Source organism: Carassius auratus, chromosome 11 (genome assembly GCF_003368295.1).
Source record: "Carassius auratus strain Wakin chromosome 11, ASM336829v1, whole genome shotgun sequence".
Taxonomy (NCBI): Eukaryota; Metazoa; Chordata; class Actinopteri; order Cypriniformes; family Cyprinidae; genus Carassius; species Carassius auratus.
In genome coordinates this window covers 12,319,638-12,344,221 of record NC_039253.1, presented here as the reverse complement: position 1 = coordinate 12,344,221, position 24,584 = coordinate 12,319,638, and the positions used below count along the sequence as shown (strand labels likewise).

The 24,584-nt window shown below is 37.2% G+C and overlaps 1 protein-coding gene across 1 annotated transcript in view; it reads right to left on the bottom strand.

The window, feature by feature from the left end:
* Nucleotides 1-218: 218 nt before the first annotated feature.
* Nucleotides 219-24,584, bottom strand: part of LOC113111038 (cadherin-4-like) — a 137,196-nt gene continuing 112,830 nt past the window's right edge. Inside the window, exons 4-5 of the mRNA XM_026275411.1 lie at nt 8,310-8,536; nt 219-1,929 (exon numbers count right to left, since the gene is read on the bottom strand). Of these exons, the coding sequence (XP_026131196.1) occupies nt 1,687-1,929; nt 8,310-8,536 (470 nt within the window). The 3' untranslated portion in view covers nt 219-1,686. The remainder of the gene's footprint in view (nt 1,930-8,309; nt 8,537-24,584) is intronic.

Below are 24,584 nucleotides of genomic sequence, written 5' to 3'. Positions count from 1 at the left end.
TATGTATTTCAAAATGGCATGCAAATGTATAGATGTAATTCAAGGTTCTGTGTGTTACATCATGTCCTTGGTACTACAAGACTTCTTCTACATTATAGAAACTGTTCAGAAATGCATAAAGGATGGGTTTTTTGATACGAAATGTAAGCCTCAAATTACGAATTCTCTATGTAAAGTAAAATCCAGAGACCTGAAAAGAAGCCTTTTTTATTTATTTTTTTTATTATTATTTCTGTACAGAATAATCTGCTTTTGCAAAGTGTGGATTTGCCTGGCATTGGCTGCAGCAGGTAATCTTTTATTGCCTGAAAATAGCCAACAAGCATAACATGTCAGCTCCACACACCCACAGACCTGGGTCTCTAAAGCCAAACATTTAAGGCTAGAGGTGAGAAGGGTTATCAAAACTCCCCTCAAACGGATTCCATGCTTTTTTTACAGGTTTTCTAATCTTTCCATATGGGTGGTTTAAAGTGATGTCCATGCGTCTGCGTGCGCATTGGTGGGAAGAGATTGTAGTAATCCATGGGTGTAATCTGAGGTACAAGTGGCCGTGAGGGAGTTTATGAGGACAGTCCACAGAATGCTAAGGCCAGGCTGGAGTCTGAACGACAGATAACACAAACTTAAGCTTGTAGAACCCCAGAAAAGCTCAAGCATGGATAACACACCTCAAAGTACTGCAGAGGCGGATACTTTTTAGTGCAGGTTTCTATAAAAACTCTTTATGAGAACACATCCTCTTCAACATTTCAAGTACCTTCTGCCATACCAACTATGTTACAGTCTTCCATTATGGTCCTCAATCACATAATTTCCCTTCTTATACACTGCTTTCTAAAATACTTTCTGATTGGTTCTGAATTCTCATTGGTCAATAATGGCATTAAATGGCCAAATAATGCAGTGTAATGACCAATAAACTCTATATTCCACAATGATCAATTAATCTTTTTCATCTATGGCCCATAAACCTTCGAACTTTAAGTCTTTTTTTTTATTTATTTTTTTGCATTTTTTGCACTATGTTCTTGGTTTTCGGTGAAATCAGGGTTGGTCAGGACCCTGACTGTACGTTATGCCTTACATTTAACCTAGCAGTGAACCCTGTAGATATGATAGAAAAGATCCCTCAAAGCCTCATTCCTCATCTCATTCTGAAGAAAGTTAAGCAGAGGCTTTGTAGAAGCATTAGATGGATGAGAGATGTTGATACCCTGTGCCAATCTAACTCTGAGCCCCCTCCTCATCAACCCTTGACTCAGAGAGGGAGCACAAGTCCTCTTCTTACCTTAGAAGGGCTCTCAGCGGCAGACGCAGAAGAGCTGTCTGAAAGAAAGCTCTTGAAAATGTTCACCTGTGATACTGCTTTTTAACCTCTTAGGTTTCTCTGCGGTTCAAGAGACGTGGCGAGGAAAGCTCTGTCTTTCAGAAGTGCGAGGCCTTGGTAAAAGCTTCTGTGTGGAGACTTGAGAGAGACTTGTTCTTTTATGTCTCGAAGGGACACAGTGAAACTTCAGTTGTGGAACTGTCTGTTCTCAGAGACAAAGCTTGCCAAGATCTTGAGTCTTTTCATTCATGGCTGAAAGTTATATCTGTTTTACTAACAACCAAGTGGCATGTGTAAAAATATTCTGTATGATTATTAAGTAAAAGCAATGGAGATGTCTTGTGCCTTTAATAAAATTAAAGCTTTTTAGGCTTTTTATAAGTTAGCTGTGAACTGTAGCCGTTACTGACCCTGACGAGAACTTGAGGGAAGGGTCCTCTGGAGTTTTCAGGCACGTTGATTGGTGGAATGACCCAGTCTCGCTTCTGTCGCCGCAGCCCATTGGACGAGCCTCGCTGGTGTTGTCGTGGAAACATAATGAGCCTGGGATTTTGATAGTGGTTGTGGGAGGATCCGCCATAAATACCATCCCCAGCAAACTGTGGAAACATATATGCACACTCCATATGAAGCTTGTTATCACAGAGACAGCATATTAAAAAGCAACAATAAAGAATTAAATATAATGCTATAAATAAGAACATGATGATTCAAAAAGAAAATCAGAAATGATTTATTTTCAAACAGCAAATTAAATTGGGAGAAATGAGAAACTAAAATATAAAAAATATAATTTATAATAGACTATATATATATATATATATATATATATATATATATATTAAGTTTTACTTATATTACTTATACTTATATATAAGTTTTATTTTAATACTACAATTTTTTTATCTAACATTTTTGTTTTGTTTTATTTCGATTAACAAAAAAAGAAAATAATAATAATTATTATAAATATACTTAATAAAGCTGGTTTAGGTAAGTTGGGTTCGAGTTAATTAATTAATTGTTTTTTATTCAAACTGACTAAAATGAATGAATTAAATGAACACCCCCTCCCCAACTTAACCCCCGCACCCGAAATGAAAGACTTCAATACAATAAGACTACAAAACCATTCAAATTAACACTCTGAAACATTGAAACAGAGTTGAATAAAGTGAGAACTCTTAAGTCTCCAGAGTTATTAAAGAGCAATCAGATGCATACAACAACCAGGCTGAACAGACAAACACCCCTAGGGGCACATACTTTTAATCACTCATTATTTGCGAGACAATGGTACAAAATAGTTGTGGAGCAGGACGTGCGCACCTGAGCCCTGAGTCGAGATCGTAAACATAGCTGTGGGGTTTCTGCTAAAACGACCAATCAAAATGACAAATCACGTCAAGGCCTCTGTAAACCAGCCCTTATAACACAGCAATACCACAGTGACGCATACCATGACATTTCCTCATGGGTGCCCAATGAAAAAGATTGATGAAATACCACATCAATAATTTAGACAAGAAAAACTAGAGCTGCCGCTGACCCTTACTTGATTCATCCAAAGGCCAAGGAAAAGGGCTGAAGCAAATAAACAGCCACCGTTTGTCACAGGGGCTGATTGTGTGTGTGTGTGTGTGTGCGTGGGGTCCTGCAGATTATTTAGTGTCTTTAGCGCTCATCTCTGAATTGTCAGCTTTTCATGTAATCCTGTGTTGCCGTTTCTTCCCCTGACACCTCAACGTTTGTGGCACTGCATTTTCGAGCCGAATCCCAGTCTTCTATCTCTCTCTCTCCGCCTGTCTTGCGTCCCCCGGCGGGGGTTGCCAACTCAAGCATGCGTAGGCAGGTCAGCCTATCAATGTCTCACAAACACGGTTTGTCGGCAGAAGAGCTCGAACAGATGTGAGGCAAATCTGAGCAAACATATTGTATTTTTTCCCTCTTTTGTTTTAATTTTTCACAGCTTGATGGCTCTGGCTGCAGGGGCTCGGAAAATGGAGGGATTGTAGCGGAGGGAGGGAGACGATGAATGAGCGAGGAGGGCAGCTGTGAGGCACTGATAAAATCACTTCCGCCTCAGCTCTGCTCATCCATGAAGCTCACAGGTAGGTACCCGCTCCTGCAACAGAGAGCGGCTGCAACAAGACCTTTCGGGGGGCGGCAGGTGGAATTAGTGTGCATAAGAGGGTGAAATAGAGAAAGAAGAGGCTGGAGAATGGAAAAGAGATTGAGGCGAAATCGAGTTGAGCAGTGAGGGCTAAATAATCCTCCCAGACAAAAGACAAATTATGAGAAGCATTCGAAAGCTCCTGTGTCTAAACTGCCAAGTTAAAAATTAAACCAGCATCTTTAAAAAAAAGTCCATTATTGGCAACAACGGTTCCATGATGTAAGTAATAATTGACGACAGGCTACTGAATTACTGAAAAATAATGCACACCCAAGGTGGTTATATAGGCACAATGTCATTTAAAAAATCTTATGTACTGTATTTACATTTAGTCATTTAGCAGCCACTTTTATCCAAAGTGACTTACAAATGAGGACAAAGGAAGCAATCAAAATCAACAAAAGAGCAATGTGCAAGAGCTAAGACAAGTCTCAGTTAGCCTAATGCAATACACATACTAAGATTTTTTTCTTTTGTTAATAGAATTATATAATCAATAAAAAGAAAACAGATAGAATAGAAAAAATAATAGAGAAGCTAGTGGTTTTTTTTTTTTAAGAAAACAAGCAGTTAGAAAATGCATAGAGTACAAGTTTTCTTTTTATAAAATTTGATATATAGGAGTTGGGTCAAATAATTATGGAATCGTTGAGTTTTTAGTCCATTTTTTTTTATACGTCTAAGGACTCAACTGCTTGGATTGATTTTTTTTGCAGGTCATTCCACCAGGAACGAACATTTAATGCAAAAGTCTGTGAAAGTGATTTTGTGCACTTGCAGAACTTGTAGAAAACAAGCTTCTAGAGGGCACATAAATCTGAAGTAATACATTTAGGTAATCTCTCCCTTCACAGATCTGTTCATTAGTGCAGGGTATTCATCTTCTCGATCTGTCTTTCACTCCATTTCTATAAAAGAAAATGGTTGCCTGCTGACAAACAGGACATTGGAGGCTGTGATAAAGACCTTGATTTTTCAATCAGGTCTCACTGGCGCTGCAGAAGCATTCCTCCGAATGTGTAGCCAACAGCACAGGAAGATCCAGGCTGGTCTGATGCAGCATAGCATAGCAGCACCAATGAAAGGCACAGACTTACAACAGCATGCCTAATGAAAAGGTTTATTCCTCTGGTAGGGCAACAAGCACTGCACCCATTACAACAGACAGTGAGGAAAGAATAAACTAGAACAAGCATGTTGTGTTGTGGGATGGCACACGGCAGATGTAGGGAATGTTCTGCTACGTATGCCTGCGTTCATGTGTGTGTGTGTGTGTGTGTGTGTGTGGGCGCATTCAGGAGTCAGCATGTGTGAAATGGCTGCCTGGATTGCCCTGAGCTCCCGTAGCTCCAGAAGAACCAGCCCTGCCAGCTGGCTCCCCATCCCTCCCTGCTGAGAAGAAACCCATTTGGGCATCAGTCAGCCTGCAGCTCTGCAGCAGACATCTGGAGGTTATTGTTCTATAGGGCCGCATTGCACTGCTTGCAACCCTGTCTGGAGTTTTTCCATTACATGCCAGTATGTGCAAATTCCCCATTAGGCAACAATCATTTGCTACTTTTGTCTTCACCCCAGACTATCAAGAGAAAATGGAAATGTACCTGGATTTTCACTGAAGTTCCATTATTAAAAAGGCGAGAAGAAAGAATTACTCTTGGTTTATAATAAGTGCTGCAAAAAATACAAATAAAAAACCTTTCGCTAATCGCGTCAGCTAGGTGGCATTAGGTTCTTATTTATAACAAATATATCACTACTGAATCTACAGGATGAAATCAAGCGTACCACATACATCCTGAAAAATGAATCCAAAAAAATTTGATCGCCATCTGGTGGCTAGCAGTAGTATAGGTCATAAACCCCACTCTCTCCATTTGAACGAATAGGATGTAAGCTAAACGAAATAATCAAAATTACACTTCAAATACTTTTTTACGAAGATGGTTTCCATCATTTTAAGCAGTTCTCATCACGGTGATTTTAAGTGTTTGTTTTTCAAATAATTTTGCTTTTAATTAGTTATTTGAGCTTGCGATTGGGTCTGCGGGAATTGTGGCAGGACTAATAATCACTACAGCGCAAAATGAATCACTACTGCGTGAACTTGGGCCCCAAATAACGTCATCAATGTAAGATTATGGGCCATACACGGATGTTTATGGGTAGGTTATATTATATTGAACCAAACAAATAAATGAATCTTTTGAGCCAGTATGAATTCAAAAACAACCAGTTCTTTTTAGTTGATCAAAAACATAAATTATCATTTGTGAACTATGATGCAATTTTAAACTTATACTGAACAAATGACTCTTCATACATAAACAAAATATTGTGTTATGTTGTGCTTAAATCTTGTAAGACTTAAAATCTGTTTAGTTTCTGACTTTTTGTACATATGAATTCATATAGTTGAGAGGAAACCAGACCTGCAGTAATGGCCGCTGAACATAATTCCCATCACACATGAATTCCAAACTCCAGCTCAGGGGCAGATGAGGCTCATATGGAGCTAAATGCCAGCCAAAGAACAGTCCTGGGTATTTTTAGACCTGAACCATCCAAAAGCATAGAAACTTTGCTCAATAAAACATGTTGGGGGACAAAGAAACTGCACTGTTGTGCTGAACTCTAAAGCATTGGGTGGAACTTGTCAGCCCAGGAGGAGATACAACAGAATATTCCAGAATGAAAGCTGCACATGGATCAAACAAATAAAAGCCACACCATCCAGGCGTATGCCATGAAAGTTTATACTGAACTACATGTAACCTACTGAGGGGTATCTTTGTTTATACACATTTGATAATAGCTAGCTTCCATATCAATGTCTTTCTTCCAAAGCATCTCTGCTACATCAAAGTAACAAAAGACTATCTTTCTTTGTAAATGAGACGCCTTGTTTTAATTACTTTTATGGCAAATGAGTCATGGCTGTGCGGATGTGTGTGTCTGTATGGGCATTTCTGTATGTGAGTAGTTCGTTTAAGATGGTGCTGATCTTAAGTGCTAATTTCTATGCTAATTTTCCTAAGCACTACATACGTCTTTCAAATCAAGAGGCCAAAATAGATTACATAAAATGTATAGAAAAGTAATTAATAAATCTCTATTGTTTTACGTGAGATCAAACTTCCTATCCATTTAAAACAACAACATAATGCTAACAGTTATTATAAATATTATTATATAGATGTATAAAATGTGTATATAAATAATAACAAATATATACATACAGTATGTTAAATGAATAATTAGATTAATAAAAGAAAATAATATAGGAATAATCACATTTTTTATTCTGCTTGGCCATGATGCAGAAAAAAAGAAAAAGTAAAAAGAAGCTGTTGTAGACATTATACTGGACACAAGCCAAACTGTTAAGGTTCATAATATCCTCCCTTACTTTGTCAAATTGATCCTATACCCTGCTTTTTGGTACTTCATTGAGTTATTTGAGGATAATTAATTAATGAAAATCACATCTGCCAGGAATTCGGGACAAGACAGATGAAATTCTGGCACATAAACAGATCAAACATGCCTTAATGCTGAAATACTCTGAGAGCCAAACTACTTCATTTTTATGTTGATAATTTTTTCATTAATTATTCACGGTCTCAACTAGGTCAGAGAGTTGCAAAGAGTCACATTTCCCAGAACACCCATGTATCTTCTTGCTTCGTGTGTGTGCGCACATGTGCGTTTGTCCTTCGGTAACCTGCTGTAACTGGCAAGGAGACATTTCTCTAAATGGTCGTGCAGAAGGAGAGGACATGTGCGGGGTTAGGGACACGGGGATAGGGCTCGCCAGACCAGACTCCAGGATCCCTAGAGGACCGGCATCCCTGCCTCGCTGCTTGGCATTTCTAGGTCACTTTGGATGCAGAAACAGTCCGATGCCAGTGGGAAAGACATCTATATAAAGCCTGTACACCTCATCTGCACTACACCAGAGCACAGGACATGAGCATGACTGCCACATGTATTAAAAGTTTAATAATACTTGCCAAGCAGGACACATCGTGGCAGAATTGTGTGTGTGTGTGTGTGAATGGGTGGCGGAGGGGTTGGGGGGGGGGGGGTATGTTAACTTAGATGAAATATTACTCCTTTCATCTTTTGTATAAAAATTAAATTTGAGCATTCACTTTCATAATCAGATCATGACTTTTGGTATGTTGCCAAGGGCTTGTGCAAACCCTCTAAAAGCGCTCCACGCATGACATCGCCGCCTGTGCATACATGCACGAGAGGGAGAACCGAAATGTAATCAATTTAAAAGCTAAAACTACTTTTCAAATTCTGATGATTGCTTAAATGTAATAACATCTTGCTGTGTTATTGAATCTCGTTCTTGCTGGTGCTATATGGGCAAATAATTACACTGAGACTGCACATCATCTCCCCCCACGACCCCCCTAAAACCATGAACTCAATCAATGCACATTATTTCATGCACTCTGTTACTGAGCTGCTAGACTCACGCACAGCTTTTCACAACACTCTCAGAAAAAAAAGAAAAACTACAAAAATAAAAAATGTATACATGCTACCATTCAAAATTTGGGGTCTTAAGATTTTGTATTTTTTTGAAAGAAGTATCTTATGCTTTTTATAAATTTATAAATAACTACTTAACATAAATATATTTAAAATTACATTTATTAATACTACAGCTAAATATATAAAATATAAAGATAACATATGTGGCTTATAAAAAATGAGCTCAACACAAATCTGTTCACAAACAGATGTTTTTGGAATAATATTTGACATAAATGACAGATCATTTGTCCTTGCCTGGTTAACAGGAGGTGATAGCAGGTGTCCAGCGAGGGCCAGTTTAACAGTGGTCTCCCAGATATACTTTCCCGCGCTGTCTCTGGCTGTCACCATAAACTGAATGGGTTCAGTTAGATTCGTCACATGTTGCTCTGCGTAAAGAGAGCCATCCGGTCGAACGCTGAACTTTGGGTCACTGCTTTCGAAAGAAACCTCCTCCATTTGTTGACAGGTTTCGAACTTCACTGCAAGAACAGAGAGAAAGGGAGGGTAAGAAAGACATTAAATAATAACAACGAAACTCTCATTGCTGCCAGATGCAAACACTGTTCAAAGCTATCTTATATTTGGCCAACGTTTCATTGCTCTTGCCCACACATTTGTCATTGTCTATCTCCCCTACTATGCTAGACTGCTTATTAAATAAAACATCGTCATTAAATACAGTATGAATGTAATGTAGTTATTACATTTAAGGCGGACAAGGCGTTATTGATTCAATAATTCATTCAGCCACATACAGACCAATAGACAAATCAATTAAATGAATTATACATGTAATAAATGATGGGCTATGGCTAAATTCAATAGCATAAGCAATGTACTGAACATAAGACATCATTTGTCGATAATGTTTAGAGTACATACAAAAAAGGATTCTCTTAATAAGAGAAGTGTGAAAAATTCAGTTTCTCTTAAAACAAGTGAAGAGAGCAAACAGAATGAGTGAGTCACATGCTTTCTCCCGCTATGGTTGCTTGGAAAGGGTTCTGGTCAACAATAGCAGATGGTCCGTTCAGTTACACCTGAGGGAAAGTTCCACAGCTTCAGCTCTACTTAAAGTGAGCGAGCGAGCAAGTGAGAGAGAGAGAGAGCCATGTGCCATGTCTAGATTAATCACAGTTTAAAAAATAGAGCTCTATTTCACTTTTACCAGAAGTTCGGTCACAGAACTTTAGTAGACCACTCCTGCTCGATGTATATGGGAGTCAGGGACTTTTCACAAATAGTTCATATTTCTCAGGTTGAAGGAAGAGTTCACCAGAAAACGTGGTGAAATTTGGTGGACATTTTCTCACCCTCAGGCAAGCCAAGATGTAGATGTATCTTTACTGGAGCAGATATGGAGAAATTTAGTATTACATCACTTGCACATCACAATGGATCATCTTGAGTGAATGGGTGCCGTCAGAATGAAACATCACGATATCCACACAACTCCAGTCCATAAATGAACGTCTCGTGAAAACTGAAAAGCTGTGTGTTTGTTATTTGAGGATTATTGTGATGTTTTTATCAGCTGTTTCATTCTGATGGCACCCATTCACTGCAGTGGATCGATTGGCGAGCAAGTGATGTGATGCTAAATTTCTACATCTTGGATGGCCTGAGGTTGAGTAAATATTAAGCAAATATAATTGTTTTTGATGAATTATTCATTTAAATTCATTTTTGAAAATCAATTTCTGTAAAGACGCATATATTAAAGCTTTTTTTCTTTAAATTTCCACTGTTCATTTTGCACTTTTATTGCATTTAAAATTTCATATAAAGTCATAAACAGCATTCAAAACATATGTGACCCAACACTATAGCTATAGTTTCTACAGTAAAAACAAAAATTGTATATTTAAATTTGGGCTAAGAACATGAGGATGATTTTTACGAAGACGTTCTAAACAAAACCACTAGAGATAAAAATTTTTTTGTTTTATAAAATAAAAAAGAAAAGAAAAAAAACCCTTGTGACAACTAGCCCCAGTCTCATCTATGCATTAGTGACACTTCAACTGCATATTGTTCCGACAGTGTTCAGTCTTTGCAGACTTCCAGTACAAGAGGGTCAAAGCGTGCCAAATATATTTGAGTGCCGCTTCTCTCAACTCTTTCTTCCCTCAGGATTGAAAAGAAAGAAAGATGGAACTAAAATCACTTCCTACTGATTTTATCTCTCTTCCACAATCCCACTGATAACAAGACAAATTGATTTCATGAATCACTGTGGGACCCAGTCACTTGTTAAGAGTGCCAGGCAAAAAAATAAATAAATATATAATAATTCTGCAATGAAATATCTTGCACGACAAGCTTTTTATCAAGCCATCTATCCAATTTACCACACGGCTTCCTGCCAGAAGATGCACCAAAACAACAGGCTAATAAAGCGTAGAATCCATTTCACCAATTGCAGCACGGCTTGCTCAACACTCCAGAGTTTCATCTGGTGAATAATTGCAAATGGGAGGGGAAGAGGCCAATACGCAGTTTTCAGTATGAGCACCAAACCACTGACACATGAAAGCATGCTGCCAACTTTAACAAGCTCTGCTCAAAACGGAAAAAAAACATAGTGCATCTTACTGGCAGAATGATAACATTTTACTCTGTCAGTTCTCCTGAAAATGTCTAGAACTTTTAAATCAAGAATCAAAATGATTTTGCTATTTGGAAACCTCCACAAATGGTCTGAATACATTAATTGCAGCCTGTTGTTGATGGGAAAATTGATCATTTAAATTTGTTTCTCCTTCCTTACTAAGCACCAACAAAAACATCTGCCAGCAGGAAAGATTCAAAAACACACTCATGATAAAAAAACAGAGAGATGGATGTTTGTGTGAAGCAACAACGGCAGTCAATGTTTTTGTAAATTAGGCTAATTTGCTTTAATGGAATGAGCTAATTATTGTCATTGAAGGCTTTTTGTCACTCCACAACTGACATACAGAGGGTAAACCTGCGGATCAAGAGACGGAGGCTAAACCTCAAGTGTTTGAATAAGAAAAAAACTGGATTCACAGGAGTTGCCCTGCATGATATCGTTTCATTATGGGATGGGATGTTGGCATGGGAACGCAAGAATGGTCATCCTCAAAGTGTTTTTGTTAAAAAACAACAAGCCCAAAGACGATGCCAAACCAGAATTCCCTCTAACTCTCTCCGTCCTCTGCCTTTAGGTTTCATAAGAAAAACAGGGTTGTACAGACATGTGCCAACAAATCTCAGCTTCAGGTGAAAAGTCCATTTATTGATTTCCTCATGCATACTAAATTTAAAAACAAGATAGCATTATTCGACAGTCTAACTGGTTGACTATGCGCCAATCTGCACTGAGTTTTGTTTGACGAACTTCCTGTTTACACTTGGCATATGATGACCAGCATCTGACCACAAGTTGAACACAGCGAATCTACTGTAAATATTGTCCACATGAATAGGATTTATAGAAAATAAGGCAACTGGGGACTGAGTGTTTCTGGTATATTTTGTAAAGCTTGTTGAGCGAAGCATTTGCATAATAAAAGTAGGAACCGTTTGTCGGACATGATATGTGAATGCAAATGTGTTTACTAGAGTCTTTTTAATGTGCATTTTGAGAGCATGCAGATACAGATCACAAGTTAATGACAAGTGTTAATAATGAATGATTCGAATTGAAAACTAATTTTGTTCCTGAATGAATCAGCTATTTCGAAAAATGCCCACTATTAACACAGACTGGTAGCCTTATAATATTTGCAAGTTTGAAAATCCAATAAAAAATACCTTTTAGTAGGAGTTTCTTGGAATAGCAATTCAAAACAAGTTTTAATGTGTCCATGTGAAGTGCAAAAATCCACTACGATATTCAATTACAATTTCTCATTCTAGTCAGAAGCTTTAACTGCAGCGCACATAAATAAAAAAACAACAAGAAAAATCAATAAACGATTGACATTTCTGCACAAGACAGCTTTACTGAAGCTGCAATTCAGATTTTGGAATGTCAAGGTATAATGTGTAAGAAGATGCTATACGTGGAAGAGATATTGACCAGGATGCTAGAATGAGAGTAAGAAAAACTAAAGAATCATGTCTGTAAGAGTGTGTATGAGTGTAGGCCAATGAGTATGTGGCTAGATGGATATAAAGATGGACAGATAGACAGACAGACAGACAGACAGACAGAATGCTAGATAGAATGAGGAATGCACAGAAATAAGAAGACAAAATATAGCCAGGAGCAGCTCTATGATGGTGGGGATTGAGTGGCTGTGAGGTGCATCCTCTCTCCACGTTCAGGCCTACGGTACAGGTTAAGACAGTTCAGGAGAGCTGCAGCGTTTGATGTTCTCTGCAGGCTCCCCTGAAGGTCATTCAGCCCTGCGCTCACAAACAGAACAACATCACAAACTCAGGAGCTTTACAACAAGCTCTTTGCCTTACTGGGTGGTGTTTGGACACAGAGAGGTGTGCAGGGGTCATCTGGAGCTGAAGATGAAGCAGCTCATGAATCAGCTGTGAGTGGAAAAACAACTCCTGCCATATGGATAGGATTTAGAGGGATGAGAGCATCAAAGCTGGAGATTTGTGGTTTTTACTTGATGTCTGTAAGCATTAGGTTCATCTATATGCCAGTGTACACCGAAACCTTACCTTGCAAATTCACTTGAAATGAATCAAAAATATTGCTTGCGCAACTTGTACTGCACACATTGTTTTGTCTAATAAAATGCTTTTTGGAATAAGATCCATAACTAAATTATAAACACAAGCATTCTCAGGCTAGTGTTTTTTGCATCTATCTGTCTACTTGTATTGTTTTCCAAACTTGATACAAAAGATCTAGTTTATTCATTTTGAAGTGTCTTGATGGCTTTTTTTTGTTTTGTGTTTTTTGGTACAAGCTATTAAGTGTGAATTTTCTAGGTTTTGATGTATATTAATGGCTATTGGCGATATTGACACATGTCTGGTTCCAACTTCCTGTTTCAATTAGAAATATGCAAACACAATTCAGTTTGCCAACATTAGATATCACTGCTTCTTGAGTGTCTCTTTTTTAATTTTTTGGAAACTATAAATACTTATATTCAACAAAGACACATTAAATTGACCAAAAATGATAGTAAGATATTTATAATGTTAAAAATATTGTTAATATTCCAAATAAATTCTGCTATTTTGAATTATTTAACGGAGAATCCTGAAAAAAGGCAGCACAGTTTCCACAAAAATATTAAACCGCACAATGGAGTCCAGCATTGATAAATTATATGTTTCTTGAGCACCAAATCAGCATATTAGAATTGTTTTTAAAGATAATATGACAACCAAGATTGGCGTAAAGAAATGAAAAAAATATCTTATTCAGCCTTGGTGATTATAAGAGACTTCTTTCAAAAACTTTGAAAAAGACATTTGTATAGTAGAGCAACTAATTGAGTACTGAATGACATTGAGGGCATAAGAAAGTAGTTTTTATTTCTAGGTGATATATATATATATATATATTTTAAAGTTCTCTGCCTAAATGGTGGCTGCCAAAAAAGGGTATTGTTTAAAAGTATTTGCAGGAATAAAATATAGTCCTTCCCATTAACCCATCCCTGATCAGGTCCACCTGCTGCACCACTGCAGGTAGTACTGGGAAAAACGGGCATGACATTCACAAAGAGATCCACACACTCACAACTGCACAGTGTAGATGTGTGCGTGTGAATACACACACATACACGTGGCAAGGTCTTCAGCTCTGCTACTGGAGGGCTGCATTGTTCCGCTTGACTGACGGAGGAATAATGTACGGCGGCACAGAACTCTCTGTACGACCAGCGGACCCGCACAACACAAAGACAGGAGGACAGTGAGGGCACCAAACTGTTACCCTCGCACACACGCACCAACCCAGGCACACACTCACGCGGGTCCCCCCTGACCCAAACATTCTGTCACTTTTGACAATGGCGGTTATGCTTGATGAAGCGAAGTGGGTTATAACACTCTAAGTCTGTGCTGCTCTTCACAGTCTCATAACTGTATAAATGTACTGTTTGTGAGGAATATGACATTTGCAGATGTGACTGTCATATTATGCACTCAGGATGTTGAGTAAACACTTTAATACGCGGTTTTGTGAATTTCCCTTTGGAATGGCAAAATCTAACAAGTTGTGAATTGATAGGTCTGGAGTTTGAGGGGTAGTTTGTGTTAGGGGAAAAAAAAGCTATGGCAGAGAGATCGGACGTGCTTCAAATCCTCCTCACAAAATCACATGGCTGGACTGCTAATTAGTGGAAATGAACCAAAACACTTGTTTTACTTCTGCACACAGCACTTTTTGTGTGACGCTGCTAGGTGCCTGAGATACAAATATGCTGTAACCACCCCCCACATCTATCTGCCCTGTATTATTTATGTTTCTCTCTGAAAGAGCTCTCGAAAGCCATCTTTTACTCTTTAGCCTTGATCACTGAGGTCCTGCAATGCCAAGTAGAACTTAATCAACAGGTCTTGACACTTTGTCCACAAATCAGAGGACGAAAACATTTAAGTGAGTTCTCAACTGTGAACTGAACCAGGTTTTCTGAGTCCTGCAGGCCAATGGGCTGAAATACAACTAATGTATGACCAGTTGTTTTCCTGCTTCTTGCATATAGTGGCGTATAGCCATCCTGGAGAACTAATATGTTAAGAACAGCCATCCTCAGCTTTCCTGATGCCATGTGGCAGTATATTTGGAGTATAATTAGCCTAGTTTCTGGGGGATTTTAATTGTGCAGTGCTATGTTGAAGAAGTATAAACTTTGAAAGCACATGTGCAATGCTTCAGCAAGGGTCATGGAATTACTACACTACAGTTTATTATTATTAATATTACAAACTCAATCAACTGTAAGTAGCATATATTCATTAAAATACTCCCACTGTGTAAAAAAAAAAAAAAAAAAAAAAAACCCTGCACACCTGTAGACACATTTGCTCTGCTAACATAAGGTGTTTAGAAGCAATATGGTGCGATACTGCTGTAAGATGTAGCAGTAGCACTTTGAAACTACTTTACATGAAAAGAGTACTGTTAGAAATAGGTATGTTTTATTTATGTATACTTTATATACATAAACTACTGTTAGTAATACAATTAAAAAACAGTAATACAGCAAAATATTATTACAATTTTAAATAATTATTTTATATCAGAGTATATTTTAAAATTTAATTTATTCCTGTGGTGGCAAAGCTGAATTTTCAGCATTGTTACTCCGGTCTTCATTGCCACACGATCCTTCAGAAATCATTAATATGCAGATTTGGAAACATCTGCACAAAGTTGCGTTTACTGTCACTTTTGATCAGTTTAATGATCCTTGTTGAATTATTCCTTTCTTAAAAAAAAAAAAAGAAAACTGCCAAAACGTTGAATGTTAGTGTATAAAAACAACAGTAATTTTTATATATAATGAAAATATAAGTTTCAATACTAACATGTTCGTTTACACATACAAAATCATTTAACATGACCAGTAACAAAATCGATAAATAATAGTATATTTTTTATTAACCTAGATTGTAGATTTAGTAATGTAAAAGTGTTGGTCATCGTTAGTCCATGAAATAAGCCTAATACAATTGAACTCAGTGTATTTTGAGTTGCTGCTAATTTTAACATAATTTACTAAAATCAATTTCACATGATAGTCTTAAGTTCATAAAACCATTTCAATATACAATTAAACAAAAATAATAAAAATTATATTTTGTTGCAATTTTTCAAAAAAAAAAAAAAAAACAAGAAACAAAGAAAAAAAAGGCCCCTCAAGGATAGTGAGATCCTTAAGGACATGGCCGTGTTTTCAGGCATTGAGTGTTGATCTGCTCTAGATCTGCAGAGGAGAATCTGGTCACTGCTGTTCTCTCTGCCTTCTCTTATCTCACAATTGGAAGCTCATGGTATAGAAAGATGTGCTTTAGGCCCCAGGAAAATAGAGCGGACACGAGATAAAGAAGTTGTGCGGAAGCCCAGAGAAGTGGAAACAATTAAAAGAATGGGAAATGAACATCAGTCGGAGGTGTCAAAGTGATTAATACACCTCATTGGCATGAAAGAAAAGTGTGTGCTTCTTACAAAAACATTAGTCACACTGACAACCAATTGGGTGCATTCTTTTGAATTGGTTCTTTTTAATAAACTGGCTGAATCCATTTCACAGACTGGACTGAATTAAACCCAAGTTATCGGCTGAAACTGAATCTGTTGAAATGCTCGGACGGATTACAGAGTTAATCGCTCAGTCAATTGATCACATCCAACCAAAAACCTTGTGCCATTCATTCAAACTTCATTCATTCATTCATAAAAAAAAAAGAAAAAATTGCTTGATTAGCCTTTAACCAGATGTATTTAGGTTATAAATGTGCATTCACTGCATTGTTAAAAGCTACTATTTTCACGTTTGTTTATTATTTGTTTACATGCTGGTACTACAACAAAAAAATAATGTGGATAATGCAAAGCAACATATCTATTATAAAACCAAAATGTAATTAGGATTGCAATAACAAATGGAGCAAGAAAGCTATTTACACTAATTACAACAAACTATCTAATTTACACGACATAAATTAAAACATGATAAACAGCACTATTTAACGAAATAACTATTTAAGTAGCAATACAGGAACATCTGGGTTACTTTTCAGACTTGACCATTCCAACTTTAATTAGTCATGACCAAAAGTTTTCAAACGGACCCCCCTCAAGAGGGTACCAGGGGGTTCCCAGAAAAATGGAGCAAAAAAATTTAATAATGTAAATAAATAAATAAACAATGTGGTAACAACCACACCGCACGGTGTCCATATCACATATCATATTTGTGCGACACATTTGTTGGTGTCTCTCCAGGCCTTTGTCCTGGCTTGTTTTAAGGAAGTGAAGACACCAGCCTTGAGGCTTTTCTGGGCGTTCATTAAAGTGTGACGCAAGGACACTACAGAAGCCTGAAGCAACTTTAGTGTTGATCACCTCTCCAGAGGAACAAGATTACAGGTAAACAAACAGCAGCAGCTCTGCTCAGCCAGCCAGACGATTCGACTCAACATGCTTTTCGCATTCATGCAAGTTGTAGAGTGCCACAGAGTTTGATATATATGTACAGAGACAAGGCACTCATCCTTATTCATAGAACATAAGTACACACGTGATCATTCTGAAGACAAAAGCCAGAGAAAATGGAGGGCTGGGATGCTTGCATTCTCTAATTCAGAGTTCCCTTGTTGAGTTGAATAGTCTTCAGAATATTTCCCCAGAAGGCACATTTGATAAATAATAAAATACACAGAACGCTTCTGTCAAGAAGGACTGACTGAAGTTCTGGGATGTTAGTAAGCTTTTAATTTGCGTTTCCTTCCGCCTAGCTTTATCTCTCTTTAACACTTTATTTTCTCAGCATTTCTCTCTACTTTCTTGCCTTTTTTTTTCTTTTCTTGAAGGCAAGTAATCCCAATTCCCTAAATGGAACAGCAATTTTAATTTGCTGCTATCATTTCCACCAGAGGTCTGTGGATGTTGTATAGCTCTCCTCATTTTTCCAGTCTTTTTTGTTTTCACACTCATACAAGTAAATACGTATTCGAAAGAAGCGTAACAATCCTCAAAACCACAAAAATGCTGAAAAATATCTATCTGCTGACTGGAGATTTGGTTTCGGGGTAAAACACACAAACACACTTTGACAGCCTTCATCAAAATAAACTGACTTTGTAACTTGTGTGTGTGCAAAGCAGCATATTTTCAAAGCTAGCCAGTTGATGGGCTGTCTGAACCGGTTTGGACCATGTTTCTGAGGGGGCTTTTAAACAAGACACATTCTCATATTTTGAAACAGCTGAGACTCATTTTTATCTATTTTGAACTCAGTACACTATTTTAAATACACAACAGCAGTGGCCAATGGTGTCCATTGAAATGTATATGGCAATAATGGCGGTTTTTTAAAAGGAATGCATTTAAGTTTTTTTTTTCCCATGCAAACTTCCTCACAGCTAAAGTAAAGGCCAATTTAAGCTCCACTACTAAAAACACCAAAGCAAAAATATGTTATAAAGTATCTAGATACACTAATCAATCTTTCTAACAGACTAGTGGTGTAACAACCATGGTGACCCATCCGTATTTGACACAGTTATAGCTACATCCTGTCACAAAAATCTGTTAGATGGATCAAAGCTGTCAATTGTTCATGAAATATTTCTTTTTACTCATAACTGTAAGTAGTCTTATGTCCAGATGATTAAATCTTCCATCTGTGCCCACTGTCATAGATTTACCAGCTCTGAACGGAAAACTGCCATTCAATACATATCTACAATTTTTGTAGCAAAAAAGACTCATTGTTGGATCCGACAGGCGAAACATGTTGAAAGAAAGTCAAAATACTAAGGGAAGAATTCACTGAGAATGAATTGCACTCACTGACAGCATAACTTATTTGCAAATGTTGTCTGTGTGTTGGTTTTGCATCTGATTAAGGGGACTGCATCAGGATTTGATGAACAGTGAATAATTAAATAACAGCATAAAATTCAAAATAATGCTACAATAAAAAATAACATTAAAATAAAATACTTATTAAAAATATACGTATTTAAATAAAATGAATATCATTAATGTTAATGTCAACTCTAGTGCAAAAAGTTTGGTAAATGCTGCTTTAAAGAAATTATGCAAAAATTAGAGAAAAGAAACAAAATATGTGGTCAAAAAAAGTCTTGCATTTCTTAAAACTATATTCTATTTCTTAAAATATTTATTGTGAAAAAACAATGCTGGTAATAATATTGCACACACGTTTTCACATCAAAAATATTTGATTCTACTTATTTTCTTTTTATTTATTATAAAACATAAAACCTTGCTACCTGTTCTGCATCAGCCCAACCAAGTCTTGTCATAATATTGCTCTTTTGTTGGTTTTGATTGCTTCTATTGTCCTCAGTTAGTAGTTGCTTTGGATAAAAGCGTCTGATAACTGACAAAATGTAAATGATTCAAATTTCTCTCAATCTGATTGCAGACGGTTAGCGAATAAAAGGAAATGAATGACAAAACAATTTCTCAAGATTTGAAACGAGTACCACCGGCCACAGCATGTAGTCTAGAGTCTAGAGCAGTGCGATATGAATTTGATTGGATGATTATTCTGTTTATTTGTTTATCTGTCCAGCCAAGCTGCTACAATCTGATCCATCAGAGAAAAAAACACTAGTGTGAAACGGTTTAATTATGTTGTCTTTATTTTTTAAAATATTCAGTCTAGCACCTTAGAAAGAGACCGAGAAAATCAATACCTCCCTCACCAGACCTAGAACACTCTTTAACGGTCAATGGCGCACCTTTTAGAAATGAATCCATATTTTATCTCCTGGAGGTTCTGTTTGAAGTGGCTGTGACCTGTTCCAGACATATCTGTTTGTCTAAACGTTACATTCATCTGCATCAGTCTTTTCCGGCAGCTTCTAGCAGCTCTTTGTTGATTTCCATAGCTAAAAATGACTAATGAAAGAGATCTCAAGGACATCTCATTTTCATTTCCTGAATGAGCTTTGAACCGGAGTTAAAAGCGCAATAAACAAACAAATGAGCATGTTTACTTAAAATGAATTAATTTATTAGAAATGATGTTCCCTGACCTATTTTTGTAGGACTTCTGAAAGACGGTTTCGCCTGATCAAGACGACAGGTGACAACACAGCATGCGAAGATATAGTTTCCACCTGCGCTCTGCCTGTTAAAGCATGCTGAGCGCTGAGACTGTAAGCTCAAAGAACGCTATAAGACAGCAGTTCTGACCTTTCTGTGTCTAATTTACACGTTCACATACACACATGCAAATACACACACTCTCAAGGTTGCTCCCTCTGCAGGTTACTGTCAAAGCAATCTCTTCCTTTGCCATTTAGTGGCAGGTGGCCGTACTGGGTCCTCAGGGACACTCATTGTTTTCTCAAAGAGCAACGGCACAATAGCTGTGACCGGCCTCCACTGTCTGACTATCTCTGGCTTCTCCCTGTGCAACGGCTGCTAAATTTCTTTTTTCCTTATCAGATTCTGATCTCACCACGGAACAAAAACCCTTAAAGGTCAAATGCTTGCGTCTTTGCGGCGCAGTATGTTTGCTTTCTTCTCTTTGTGAGTTCCTGATTTCCTTTTTTTTCATCCATTGATCATAAAGTTGACCTTCCAAAGGACACGCTCACTACAGGCCTTCCGGATCTCCACTGACGTTTGAAACAGCCGTTGTCGTCTTGATTTTTATTTTCCTTTTAGTTGTGCCGCAAATAAGCTTGAGATGCGCAAGCAATGCATTATGCACTTGGTTATTAGCGATTCAGCTCATTTTAGTCAACTGTCATCATATTGGCTTCTAAAAATCATCTTCTCAACTCTTATAACTTTAAATAAAAAACATTTTAGCTGTTTTTGTACAACTACCATTACAATGTTTGACTAAAAATACAGTTAAAGCAGTGATATTTAGTGCTGTCAAATGGTTAATCTCATGCAAAATAAAAGTTTTTGTTTGCATAATACAGTATATGTATGTATACTGTGTTTGTTTATTATTTATCATTATAGATTATGCATAATTGCACAAATATGCAGGGAAATTCTAATGGGACAAAAAAAGTAGTTCTGAAAGAGTGTCTAAAATGTTTCTTTACATTAAACAGTTATTAAAAATCCACAAAATAGATTTCTGAAAAAAATAAAAATAATAATAATTTGCACTGAATAAGATGTCAATGGTTAGGAATAAGGATATTTAAAGGGACATTCCACAACATTCTTCAAAATATCTTCTTTTGTGTCTTACAGAAGAACACAAACCACCAAGTTTTGAATAACACATGAGGAAATCATGACAATTTTCATTTTTGGGTGAACTATTCCTTTTATGATAGACACCTTGTTACAATATGAAGCAAGTGTGATATTATTGGGCATATTTGGCACGATTTGAATAATGCCATGGCACATATACTCTGCTGTATTTCCATTTTTATAGAGCAAGCTTTCAAGGTTTTTCGTTTTAGCCTGCAAGTCCTCCGAAATGATCAGGGCAAGGGATCCTCACATACACACCTACACACTCTCTACACACAAACTGGCTTATCACGTGTGGTCTCAAACCACATTCACATATTCCTCAACAAGGCTTCTCACCTCTCACACTATCTCATCAGCTCTGGAGCCCTTTGGCAGGTCCTCTGAGCTCCCTGTTAATAAATAAACATTTGCAGCACACACACACAAGGAAAAAAAAGTTTAAGGAGGACGTGTATGACCTCTCTGTCAGTCTCTCTGTAACTTTTCTGTGTGTTCAGCCGTTGCGGAGCTGGAAAATCCATTAGACACGATTGCTGTGCTGGTAACGCTGCTGAGAGAGCTAAGCAAAATCCGTTTTCTGGGAGACTGAAAAATGCTAAGGTTGTCAAGCTTGAAAAGAACGACATAATACCTGACACACTTAATGGCTTACACAACCACAGTCGACCCCTTCCTATTTCCCGCTAATTCTCTCTCCGATACGGCATTACACTGGAAAGCCAATGATTTAAGTGCATAATTTTGATGTGAACTTTATTAGCCTCCATTTCACCATGTGAGCTTATTAAAAATAAAGACTTATTTACAATGCCGGTCTGGCGCACGGAAAGGGTCCGGCTCTTTCGACATTATACCATTTCCCCGTATATATCCAGCTCTTATTGAAATGAATCAATTTTCAGTCATCTTCAAGCTTTCATATCAGCCCATAAATAGCTTGCTAACATTCAGCTCATTTCATCTGCAGCCTGGAAGCAGCACACATTAATACATGCAATAAATACATCCCTGACCAGTCCAATGAGCTAGACAGCCTTTAATTTGCCTATTAAATCACTGCAGTAACAGATGAGTGTTACATATTAAAGACCGGATTGGAATGCAGGAAAAGGTAAAGTGGTTCACTATAGGGCTGATCATATCAGTATACGCAGGTACTGGGCTACCAGAACCAGTCTAAATACCATATTTTTCGGACTATAAGTCGCACCTGAGTATAAGTCGCATCAGTCCAAAAATACGTCATGACGAGGAAAAAAACATATATAAGTCGCACTGGACTATAAGTTGCATTTATTTAGAACCAAGAGAAAACGTTACCGTCTACAGCCGTGAGAGGGCGCTCTATTTTTTTCAGTGTAGACTACAGGAGCACTGAGCAGCATTAGAGCGCCCTCGTTATGGACTGTAGCTTAAAAAAAAGTAAAAAAAAAAAGGTTAATATTACTATTAATGATGATAAAAAATATTTTTAAATAATTTACCACATTTTATGTGGAACTGGTAATTTCTCTATTGTTGACTCATTTTTACTTGGTATTACATGGTTTGTTGACAACAGCAAATTCTAGATCTACAAAACTGCAAGCTGCATAGCTTGCAACAGCCTTTCTAGTTCGCCACCCAAAGATTTTTACTATCCCCACCTGGTCACCCCATAAAAATTTCTTGGACGCTCCACTGGAGCTCACCAACTGTATGTGTGTAGTTTAGGCCTCTTGCTAACATTCCCATTATCATAAAATAAGCTGTTTGCAATGAACAATAAATCTCTTATTTACTCTGCGTCATGTTGATTATTCTGGCTTTGTCGCACTGCTCACTTCATTATATATCGGATGATACAGCATCTACATTGCAAGTGAATGGTGAGATATCTAGCTAATCCGAATCCGATTCTAAATTATGATGCTTTTTTTATTTTTGCTTTCTCGCTCTAATTCATGCACACAATAGCAATGTTTGTAATTGGAATACAGGAGCCCAAAATGAAATGCTGACATGTTTCACAGTTTGTTAATCATAGTATAGTAATCTCCATTATTTATTCAATGAATTATTCAGAAACTAATTTCACTTTAAACCTTAAAGATGGCTTAATGAAATCCATTAGACGTCAGTTTTAAAATATAAGGAAATAATATTTCTTATCTGCCTCTGACTTCAGGTGGGTGGAAAAGAAAAAGAGAATGTGACGCACACACTTGGACGTGATCCTGGCTGACAGCTGCATGTTCCTTTTATCCCTTTTTCATGTCTTGCAGGTGCTGTGCGGAGAGGGGGATAGAGAAGATTGAGCGATCATGGGTCACAGATATTTCAAATGCCTTTTGCGCCGTGGTCTTGGAGATAAGAACACAAAATGGAAGATCCTCAGAGCCAAAATGTTAAGCAGGAGTTAGCGCAATATTAACCAGCAGACCTAGCGAACATGATTAATGTTTCTGTCCTAACACTGTGGTCACTGCAAGGCACAAGCAAGAAAATACTATTAAAAATTGGCTTCTTCTCTGGATACAAGAGCTTGAATTGGTATAAGTACACAATTTTGAAGAATAACTATACAGATATGTTGCATACAGCCAAAGTGACTTACATTAGCCTTAGTACAGGGACAATCCCCCCAGAGTAAACTGGGGTTAAATGCCTTGCTCAAGAGGGTAATAAACTCATGGATCACTCCTTGAGGGATTCGAACCTACAACCTATCGTTAACCATTACGCCACGCCAGTTAACAACTTAATTGTTACTGTGCCGTATAAATTGAAAATCAGTATTTTAATAACCACATTCATTTTCATTCATTTAATATTTGCTTTTAAGACGTCTTTGGTAAACTGTTTAACACAAATACATGGTTGTAACTTTGAAAGTGGCATGTTATAATATAGGAAAAACATTTATTATTATAATTTTTATTTTACAGTGAATTCTGGCAACCACAGCTGCCAGTTTTTTAACTGTAAATTCAAGGGAATATTTATGATTACTTTTAATATTCATATTTGTGAAATTTTGCACCAGTGCCACCAGCCAATGCAAAATCCTACATCTTTATTCACTAACTGCTCGCAATGAAGTTTAACCAATATTTAAATGCAATATTATCAACATTTTCAGTGCAAATTTGCCTCCTTTCAGTATGTAAATTCCTATGAAAATGATCCTCATTATAGATTGTTCACAAAACTACTAGTGCCTTTCAAAAGAGATGTGTATGTGTATATTATCTATTGATACTGACAACAATAACTGGTCAAATGTTGGAGCAATGTAGCTTCTATTCAGTCTTGTGGTATAGTTGAAAACAATTTCTGATTTATAAAGAGTGATGTGGTAAGGCCCAAATATAAAAAAGTATACCAGATTGCACTAGTCCTTCACTGAATCATCCAGTAAACACCTGCAGTCACATTAGCAAAATTATGCTATCAAAAAAGGTCAATTGTCTTTTGTCAATAGAGTGTAGTAATGTATAAAGCTCAGCTCACACACTTTCAAACCAAGCACGCGTTCTGCTGGTCACAGTGGTGAACCCAGCGGTGAATAAACAACACTACAATATAAGTGTTGAGAAATGTCCCCCCTCACACAAAATTCCTGACTGCATGGATTCCTCTTGAAATGACTGGATTTTGTCTAT